This window comes from Amphiprion ocellaris, chromosome 17, assembly GCF_022539595.1.
Source record: "Amphiprion ocellaris isolate individual 3 ecotype Okinawa chromosome 17, ASM2253959v1, whole genome shotgun sequence".
NCBI lineage: Eukaryota > Metazoa > Chordata > Actinopteri > Pomacentridae > Amphiprion > Amphiprion ocellaris.
This window is the reverse complement of record NC_072782.1, coordinates 27509223-27520167: the sequence shown is the minus strand read 5'-3', so window position 1 is coordinate 27520167 and position 10945 is coordinate 27509223. Positions and strand designations below refer to the sequence as shown.

The window sequence follows — 10945 nt, the reverse complement described above, 5'->3', positions numbered from 1 at the left end:
AATAAAATTTTGACCATCAGACTGGATGCTATGTTTGTGGGACACCACATACTGCACATTGTCACAAACACATCAACCACACAGTGAAGCATGGTGGTGGCAACATCATGACTCAAAGCAAGGTGGTGGCAGCATCATGATGTGAAGCATGGTGGTGGCAGCATCATGATGTGAAGCATGGTGGTGGCAGCATCATGATGTGAAGCATGGTGGTGGCAGCATCATGATGTGAAACATGGTGGTGGCAGCATCATGATGTAAGGCATGGTGGTGGTAGCATCATGATGTAAGGCATGGTGGTGGTAGCATCATGATGTGAAACATGGTGGCAGCATTGTGACAAGAAGCATGGTGGTGGTAGCATCATGATGTGAAGCATGGTGGTGGCAACATCATGACTCAAAGCAAGGTGGTGGCAGCATCATGATGTGAAGCATGGTGGTGGCAGCATCATGATGTAAGGCATGGTGGTGGTAGCATCATGATGTAAGGCATGGTGGTGGTAGCATCATGATGTGAAACATGGTGGCAGCATTGTGACAAGAAGCATGGTGGTGGCAGCATCATGATGTGAAGCATGGTGGTGGCAGCATCATGATGTGAAGCATGGTGGTGGCAGCATCATGATGTGAAGCACGGTGGTAGCAGCATCACAATTGTAAGCGTGGTGTCAAATACTAGCTTGTAACTCCTTCAGAGGAGTCGTAGGTGTCCCGGTTACCTCTCTCTCTAGTATTTTTCTTGACAGTTGTTCAGTTTTAAGGTCAGCCTGCTTTCAGTAGATTGACATGTGCCAAATTCCATTTCTTAATGATGGCTTGAATTGTTCTCCAGGGGATTTTTATGGACTTTTTTCTTGTATCCCCTGACTTTAGCTTTTCAGTGACTTTTTCACAGAGTTGCTTGTCTACTTTTAACAGGTATTGTATGTCATGTTAATGTGAGTGAGAGTCGACCAAGCAAGTGTGAACTTGCTAGCAGGATTTGCATAATAACTTACATTCATTCAATGCCAAGCTCCAAAAACTCTAAATCCTACATTCCCCACAATGCAAGAGCACTTTTTGTTATTGTCAACTTTCCAAACTTCACAACTGCAGCATGCAGAGGAACAACCAGAGCCGAGAGTTTAACTTGTCACAGTAAAAACAGGTGTTGATAAAAACATTACCAGTGGATCTGTTGTGTTCAGGTGTCTCAGGAATAAAGACAATACTTGCTTTTTGTACATTCTTGATTCCTTTTCTCACATCTTAGCCAATCTTACAAGTGATGCGTGGGAGGAAATGAAGAGTTACACTGCTGCTAACGAAACGAGACGTCTTTACCTCGGAGCTGTTGTTTTTAAAGTGACGTCAATTAAACAAGATATGTGACACAAAGCTACATCGTCTGTCCGTTGTTTAGTTAGAGTCCACCACCGTGTTTTATCAGCAGATCAGTGTTTGTAACAGTTTACAGTATAGATTCACTATAGTTAAATTTATAACATGGCAGAATGTGACATGAATGAAGGTACATAATGTTTTTGTATTTACAGTTTAAAAGAAGTGTAACACATGAGAGTCTGTTCTAACAAATAGTGCTGTACAGTTTCCATGGTGTCTGGATTGCAGCTTTTTTCACGTGTCTTTTATATATTATGGTGCAGAAAAGATTTCTATGAGTATACACCTCCTCCAACAAGCCTCTTCTGTACTTGAAATATATTGTAGGAATCAAGATACCCTTAGAGATGATAGACAGAGGAGAAAAGGTAGCACACAATAGGAAAATGAAAAAACTCTGGACACTAAAACTGAAGCAGCTAGATGGAACTGAACCATTGTTATTAATCTGCCAAGCAACACGGTGGAGTTTCATGACAGTTGGTGTCTGTCTGTCTGTCTGTCTGTCTGTCTGTCTGTCTGTCTGTCTGTCTGTTAGCAACATTACTCAAAAATGGACAAACGAATGTAAATGAAAATTTCCAGGGAAGGTCAGAAATGACACAAGGACCATCTCATTAGATTTTTGCAGTGATGCAGCTTATAGTCTGGATCCATGGATTTGTTAAAGATTTCTGCATCACTGCAAGATAGCAGCACAGTGTCACTGTAACTATGACAACAAGTGAACACTACATCAGCTGCCTGCTGACGATCACCTGATTGTGATCCTACTACAAATCCACTGCTGTGGACTTATCGGGATTTATCTGTTGGAAATGATACAAGTAACAATTCATTAAATTGTGGGGGTGTTTCCAGGTCCCATCAATTCCCACTGCCCATTACATATTTAGGTGACGCCATTCGGTATCCGTACATAACATACACATGCATAACACACACCTGTGCTCAGCACAAGGTCATTTTGTGAATACATCTATATTAAATGACCATATTCTATGTTGCTGTGATTTCTGAGCATCAGTAAGTAATAAACAAATGCTGCATTTCTACAAAAAAAATGCTGCATTTCTGACAATGCCATATGGGGGAATGAACAGCCTTGGTGGAGTACTGTGGTCTCTGAGTGCTTTTCTAGTTTAAAATGTGTCATTCCTATGCATATATGTTAATATATACTGGCATTGTCTGTGACATACCAAACTGTCTTCTTTGAAACAGCACCTACGTCTTTGTGTTTTGTGTTTTGGTGTTGTGAGATTTAAATAACTGCCTTAAGAGCCAAAGAAACAAGTCCAAAAACATCTCACATAAGGAAAAGCACTGAAATAAATAATAATAAATGCATATTGGCTGGATTCCATTTAGATGCTAACCATTGCTATGCTGTCACTGTAATTTTTAATTACATTTGTCAGTTTATTTACGATATATTAATGGGAAAACAACCAATATTGTGCTGTTCCTTGATGTATTCCGTAACACGACACTGCAGCATGACATTTTTAACATTGTGTTTGGGAGAAAACTATGTAAAATTCATGAAAACCTGCTTTGCATTTAAAAATAGACAACATGACTTTCTGTACGTGAAGCTTTAAAGCATAATGTGTCCTCAAAGCAGAGGGTTCAGATCAGGACTTAAAGGACCAGTGTGCGGGATTTAGAGCCATCTAGTGGTCAAGTTACAAACTGCAACTACACCTTGTTTTCCAGACATATAGGAAAACCTATTGCTGCCAAATCATTGTAAAAACGCAAAGATTTCTCAGTTTTTGGTGTCTGTTCTGAAACATACAGTGGTGATTATTGTGGAAACTCAATATGTCGATATGAAGGAGTCATTCTAAGCTAACGAAAACTCAATAATCTCCAGTTTTAAGTGATTACACCCCAAAGAAAACATATTTTTCTATTTAATTTCTGCTAATAAAGGCTCCTAAACCCCACATACTGGATCTATTTGTCTTCCAGAGGACAGATCAGCGCTCAGGTTCACATTCATCTCTCTGACAGACGTCTGCTGATATCAGGACCGAAGGTCGACGGACCAGAACAAATGTCTCACCTGACACTATCCAGCCTCTTAACCTTTGTCATTAATTAACAATGACAACCGAGGTTTAATTAACGACGACAGACTTGATTTAATTAGAGAATACAGTGAGTGTGACAGAGAGCATGTTGGTGCTGTGTTCGTGAGGAATAACACCACAGGGAGGCTGTTGGAGTCAAACATGCACACAGTAATGGTGTTATCATGTTCAGCAAGTCGTGTTTCCAGGGTCGCTATCAGAGTTAAGTGTGTTTGCATGCTAACACTGGCTAATTAGCAGCTAACACAAGGCTGGTCCTCTTGGGATTGGGAATATCTGCGTAGATTTTTATGGGAATCTATGCAGCAGAGATGTTTGAATCTGGACCGAAGAGTCGATCAAATTACACCTAAAAAAGATTCTTTTTCCTTACCTTGTTAACATGTCTATATGGTTAACAGACTAATCAGAGTTTAATGTGTTATTTCTACATACAGAGTTGCGTTTTCAAGGGTTAAATCAACGACTGGAAATGAACTATAGGTTATTGCAAATGACACAGTATTGAGTTTTGCTGTCACTTATCTTTTTCATTACATAAATGCATTTAGTTGTTTCTTCTAGTCTTTAAGTCATTATTTATTACGGCATGGAATATTCAGTATAGTCCGAAACAGTCTCACAGAAAGACATCCATCCATCATCTATACGCCACTTAATCCTCATCAGGGTCGGGGGGGGGCTGGAGTCTATCCCAGCTGACTGAGGGGGAAGGCAGTGGACACCTGGACAGGTAACAGTCTATCACTGGTTCACCTGGACAGGTAACAGTCTATCACTGGTTCACCTGGACAGGTAACAGTCTATCACTGGTTCACCTGGACAGGTAACAGTCTATCACTGGTTCACCTGGACAGGTAACAGTCTATCACTGGTTCACCTGGACAGGTAACAGTCTATCACTGGTTCACCTGGACAGGTAACAGTCTATCACTGGTTCACCTGGACAGGTAACAGTCTATCACTGGTTCACCTGGACAGGTAACAGTCTATCACTAGTTCACCTGGACAGGTAACAGTCTGTCACTGGGCTACACATAGAGACAAACAATCACACTCACATTCACACCTACGGACAGTTTAGAGTTACCAGTTAACCTCAGAATGTTTTTGGAGAAAATGGAGAAAACCTACGTATGAACAGGGAGAACATGCAAACTCAGAAAGACGTCCCAGATATATTATTATCAAAGTATTCTTTATTGTAGGTCTATATTTAAATATTTAAATAGTGTCTTCATATCTATTCAACAAACAGACAGCAATAGAATTATCCAATTTAAGTTGTGTTTCTGTCCATATAATGTATTGTCCACTAAGTAAAATCTAAGTCCAGTGTTTAGTCGCATTTCAGCTCTTTCTAGTCTCCAGTTTATTTATTTATCATATTTTAAATCAGCCAGTGGCATTATTGTCTGCTAGTAGTTAAGAAGAGTTTTAAATACTGGCTGTGTTTGCACGTTTGTGTCCTTTTGCATCAGTTTTAATACGAAAATTTAGCCAGTGGAGGCTGTAATCACTTTAATTCTAGTGTTAATGATGGCTGTTAATATATCAGATTTTCACAAAATGATAGTCGTAGCCAAAGTAATTAATGAAACCAATAATTATGTGATATCTATAGAAAGTTGGAAAAAAATCACCCGGATTAATGCTTAACTTTTGACGAATGAACTATACTCAACCTACTGCTGTACATAGGTGGAAAAAGAAAATCATTTTCTCATTATTTAAATATCAGGGTTATCTCAGCCCCCCTCATTTAGGCCTTTTTTATTTGTCTGTTTCTTGTATTTTGCATTGCCACAATTTAAAATATTGCTTTGGAGCAGCAATACACAAAGTTTATTGTTACTGTAATTTAAAAAACTGTGTTTTAAAAAAAAAAAAAGAAAATCCATGTATTCTCCTGTTTAAGAAGACTGTTGGATTAAAAAAAGGTCTTATAATTTACTTTTTTTACTGTCTTACTCTTCTTTGATGCATAATGTAATGGATTATTTTCCTTTTTGTATGTTTCCTTTCCTCTTTCTTTGATAATTACACGTCTCCAATGTTAAAACTATACAATTTATTAATAAAAACAACAACAAAAATGGATTCATCGATGATGTAAGCAGCTGTTAGTTGCAAATCCAGAAACAAATTAAAGCACAGGGTAGGTTCGACTTGGCAATGTCAGTATATTTTATTTACAGTTGTATAAACAAGATGGTTCGATGCAAGATCTTCACTAGAAAAGGTAAGAAAAACACGTGAATCCTCCCTTAAGGGGTTTAACGTGTGTGTTTGTGTGTGTTGTGCGATGCATGCCTGTGTGTCACAACTGTAGTGTGTTTGTAATTATCGCAGAAGACATTCTCAGCTGCAGCCTCGTCATCCTCACCTAACACGGAACCAGACTATTTACATTTCATTCAACGTTAGTAGCTGTACAAGGACACGCATCCAGGAACGAACCGATTAAAACAGAAGCATGCACAGGCCTGAACGAACACGTGATCAGAAGCAGCTTATTGGTCCGAAAACAAACAGTGGCATCATTGATCGTTTCTCTAATAAATTAAAAAAAAATAAAAAACAAAAAAAGTGATTGATCTTGTGATTTCTTAGTGAATTAGTCGTTTAGGAGACCCCCTCGGCATAAAGTGCTACGCAGTGCCAGAAACACCAGGAAGGACATGATGGTCGACCTTGACAGCAGCTGGTTTCTCACCTCCAGAAAGCGGGAAACGGCCTGTTTTTGCATCTAACCAAGACTTGCGCTGAAGCCCGCAAGCCGAGCTAAGATTTTAAATCCACTCCCGGTTCCTTCGTGCAAAAGCTCTCCGGCCACGGCGGAGGAGGTTTTGCATGAAAAACACCGAGTGCTGGTTGGGTGAAAAACCTGGCCCTTTGATGCAACCCCTTTTTAGCTGAGACTGGAAATGAGAAAGACTGCCGTGGTGGGAGAGAGGAGGAAAGAGGGCGTCCCCACAAAACATGGCTCAACGTTAACAAAACAAAACAAACAAACAAAAAAAACCACCTGCAATTAAACTGCAAATAGATGCGTAATTTCTATCACCTGCTCATCTCTCTATAAATAGTAATAAAGCTAAGTCACTAGGAATAGAAACACGTGCATGTCTCAGATTAGTGCAAAATTAAAAGTTTTGGGGGAAGATACAAGTTGAACAGAATCGGCTGCATCCTTTAAAAATACCAATAATTACCATCGTTTAGATACATAAAGCTCTTATTCACACATGCTTTCCTTGTCTTCACAGGCAGACGAGATCTTATTAGTGCTTCCCCATTGAATTAAATCTCTAAAAACCCTTAAAGTGTAGATAAAAACACACCTATTAAAAATACTCCGTCTCCATTGAAGCTTACAGTACGTCTTGTATTGCAGTATATGTAGTAAAGAAATACTAGATATAGCTGTGGCTTCTAGGCCCTAATCGGAAGTGATATGCATCGAAAAACTGTAAACTAAACCTAAAAGCTGGAAAACATCAAACATGAAGTAAATCTCTGTGAGTAAAAGGACGAAAACAAGGTTAAATAAGTCTTAGCTAAGAATATACAGAAGGAAAAGGTGGTATATGCGAGTCGGACGGGTTCTTCTGCGCATGCTCAGGGACCCTACGAACATCTAAGAGCAGGTTATCCTGTCTTTATAAAAAGGTGCAAGTTCAGTGTTTTTTTGTTTTCTTTTTCAGCCGCTTCTTCCTCAAAAGCTCCGTCGGCAGGCGGTCGAATAAAACGCTTCGGCTTCCGGCGACGAAGGGAACGAGGAATCCTTCCTCCTCCTCCTCCCTCGTCTCGTTTCCTCTCTCCTCGGGGAGCGAACGTCGGCGTCGCCCTCCGTCGTTTTTACACCACGGTGCTGACAGACGGGTCGGACAGGTTGAGTTGGCCCGTGATGTCAGTGGGTGGGTACTGCTGCAGGGGCGAAGCAAAAAAAACGGGGGAAGATACACAACAGGGTGTCACTGCTGGGCAAACAGTGCAGGTTTTCTTCTTCTTTTGTGTTGCAATGTTAGTAAAATGATCTAAACATTCACTTTAATCGAAGAACAAATGTTTCTGCAGAAGCATCAGGGCGCTCTAACCCGCCTCAGGCCGACGCCGATTTGAATTGTTGAAGTTTTGGTTTGGCCTGAGGTGGGCTACTGGGAGCGAACGTAAGACCCTGAGAGTCTCCACAACAGCAGATTTGAATGTTCCTCAGCCCTCAGCAGCATGGCGGGGTGATAACTGTCTGCCTCGGACAGCACCTACAGCTCATTTATCTCCCCGCACTCCTTTTGTTCGCATGCAGACAGCCAGCTTCTCTGATTTTAGCAGCTCAGAAGAAGAGAAGATGATTTTTATTTTTTTTTTAATGGAGGGGCTGGTTTCAAAGTGCCGTTGGGTCGTCGGACTCTTACGTCCGGTCCGAGCTTCTCTGTGCTTCTTGTTTTTTTTTTCTTTTAAAAAGCAGAGTGCGTTGAATTATAGGCTTCTACGGTGCTGAGAGGGGGGAAAACACGAGATCCCAATTCCATGCATGTGCTCAGTTTCTATGGCAACAGTGATTTTTTTTTTTTTTTTGCTTGAGTGTTTGACAGCAGGAAGCCTTTTTTCATTTATTTATTTTTTTAAAATCAGGCTGCTGTTTGTGCTGATGAGCAAAAATATGAGAAAAACAGTCAATTACATTTGGTGGAGTCTTTTATAATCCAGCCAATCAAAATCCTCACTGCGTGCAGGAAAAGCACATCAGAACAATTTACCCGCCTCATTTTCAGGTCCTCTCGTTTTAAGCCGATACATTCAAGCATATGAGCTTCGGAAGCTTTTTATGATGCAACTAACATGCTGACAGATGGGGAAACATCCAGACTGACTTTTTATTTAGAGTTGTTGTTGTTTTTTTTTTTTTAAATTTTATTTTCAGGAATCAGAGTGGATGTTCCTCATCCCCTTGACCCGCGAGTTGCATCATCACATAGCTTACAGCCCCCATTTGGGTTTCCTCATGTCTTGTACCTTGAGGGCCTGCTAACAGCGCACCCTACCGGGGTCAAGTGGACCAGCAAAAGAGAGACACTTTCACTGACATCACAACCACAGGTGACGGCTATAAGAAGCTACTTATTGAACAGAGCTACGGTGGTTTTCCTTCAGCTACACAGAGGAACTCCTACATCTACGGCTACCACATCTAGGACAGTTGAAGTTATCAGCATGCTTTGCAGAGGGAGAGAGGAGCAGTGTGGCATGTGGGTGAGGGACACTGACACTCAAGTCCATTGATATCCATTAATATAAAAGAAGAACATTTATATAAAATCAAAATAATGGTCAAAGACTGAGGATGGCAGGTCTTTTCAATTACAGCATCTTGTTTTTTTTTTTTTTTTTTTTTTGCTAAATCCTGTTTCCGCTTTGAGGCTTTCATTTTTGTATTTAGGGCTCCCAAACCAACATCCGAAGCCTCGTCTTCTCTTCAAACCAATTCTATTGAGAAACCGCCCGGGGAGAGGAGGAAAGGTCCATATTAAAAGAAAAAAAAAACCAAATAAAAAAAGACAAGTTAACACAAGAGAAAGAAAGACAAAGAATCAAATAAAAACACAGGATTTTCTTTTTTTTTCTCTTTGTGACCCGTTTAGCTGCCAAAGGCTACATCTCCCCTGAGAAACACAGTCAAAACACAATGTTAGTGCAAAAAGCCTCTTGGTGAAGGGTTTTCTGTGCTATCTCCAGAGATTACTGCTGTTTCTTTTTTACTGTTATTTCCTTTGTAAGAGCCAGATTTGGTCAGCGACCATGTCTGGCGGAGCAGCTGGCCACAAAATGACTGCGGGTCACTGGTTTTGTCAGAGCGCTGCCAGCTTGTGTAGAACAATCTCCCAACCGCAACGAGCTTTTCAACTCAACTGTGAAGGAATGCAGAAAACCTGACACTCTCATTGTGCTGCAAACAAAAGAGTCAAGCAAGGATTTATTAAAACTGCATGAAATCGGCTCAGAAAAGCAAAGAGAATGGCTTTTAATTACGCTTGCTACACAGTGAGAGTCTAAGGCTTCACAGAGTTTGTAGCCCGAGAGAAACAAATAATTAAAAGCACAACAAAAGAAGACTTTCTTCATCACCTGGAAATATACCCTGAAAGAGGCATGCACAGTTCAGACCACAAAGGACACTGGAAATTAAACAAGAATTATGACAAAGAAAATATGACAAAGCGAAAAAGGAAATCGATTAAGAGAAATCCATGATCCTGAAATAAGACGTGTTGACACGTTAGTTTTTTCTTCTCGGGACGACTCGCCATCAACCTTGAAAATGGGTTTTTGGAGAAAAGAAAAAAAAGGACAGAACACCAGCGCATGCTTTCTCAAACCATAAGCAAAAAACCAACAGCGGCTGAAACGGAAGAGGTGCAGGATCGATGCAAAGAAACGATGGATATACGAAGGTTTCAGGCAGTCAAAAAAACCTGACAGGACGTGAACACGAATATACACAACAGACACCCGCTCAGGTACAGCACACACACCACAACAACACCAAGTACAATTGCCAGAATCCACGTCCAAACCAGAGGCAGGGAGGAAGAGCAGCCCAAGACAAAACACCACTGGCAGACTGCTTGCTTTGGTCGAACCCCACCCATCGTCCTCCAAAAAAATAAAATAAAACCCTGCAATGCTCCCTTTCTTCCCAAACTCAGAGCCCAGCTGACCTGACCTGAGATCCTGCACTGACGCCCTCCAGGGCTGTAGAGGAAACTATTAAAGTCTAGATGGTGATGGCGGATCGATGGTGATCGGACAGACACGTGGCCGAAGGAGCGAAATGAGTGAAACATGGGAGTCTGTCGTGGTTCGGATATGTGGGTGGATGTTGGTAGAGAGGACAGCGAAAGAGGAAAAAAAAGGATGAAGAAGCAGAGACAGAAGAGGAGGAGGAAGAGGAGGAAAGAGACTGAAGATCAAACAAAGGGAAGATGTTGCTTCTTCGTCTCCTTACCGTGTCTTTGGAGGACCTACGTCTCTTGATGCTGGAGGCCAGGGTGGTACTGATGGACCTAAAAGAGGCTTTCTTTTTGGGGTCGGGCTCTGCTCTACCACTTTTCCTATCCTAAAATAAATATATGTAGAAACATTATTCACGTCCTCTGGCTGGGGTCATAACCGTCCCAGCTCACCACCCCACCTTACTTGTTTTGGTTTTTTTTTAGTTCTCTAAATATTCTGAGGGTCCTTGTGAAAACGACTACAGCATTTGGAAAATGTAAAAAAGAGGGAGAAAGAAAGGGATAAAGCCTGTTAGATGTGAGCGTGGAAATAGTCTGTTCAGTCTGATATATGAGGGCATTCGTCTACAGCTTTTTCTGCAGCACTGTCGCACTTGGACGGCACGAGATGGCACATAATCCTCTAGAAATGTGCTGACACATTCACTCGGCCCCTAGAAAA

At 41.1% G+C, this 10945-nt stretch overlaps 1 protein-coding gene across 13 annotated transcripts in view; it reads right to left on the bottom strand.

The window, feature by feature from the left end:
- Positions 1 to 5650: 5650 nt before the first annotated feature.
- Positions 5651 to 10945, bottom strand: part of grin1a (glutamate receptor, ionotropic, N-methyl D-aspartate 1a) — a 43904-nt gene continuing 38609 nt past the window's right edge. For 8 of the 13 annotated variants that reach the window (XM_055019401.1, XM_055019403.1, XM_055019402.1 and 5 more), the window contains 2 exons: positions 10497 to 10607; positions 5651 to 7417 (listed from right to left, as the gene is read on the bottom strand). In XM_055019401.1, the coding sequence (XP_054875376.1) occupies positions 7349 to 7417; positions 10497 to 10607 (180 nt within the window). In that variant the 3' untranslated portion in view covers positions 5651 to 7348. The remainder of the gene's footprint in view (positions 7418 to 10496; positions 10608 to 10945) is intronic. The other 5 variants (XM_055019406.1, XM_055019408.1, XM_055019409.1 and 2 more) reach the window with 1 other exon arrangement.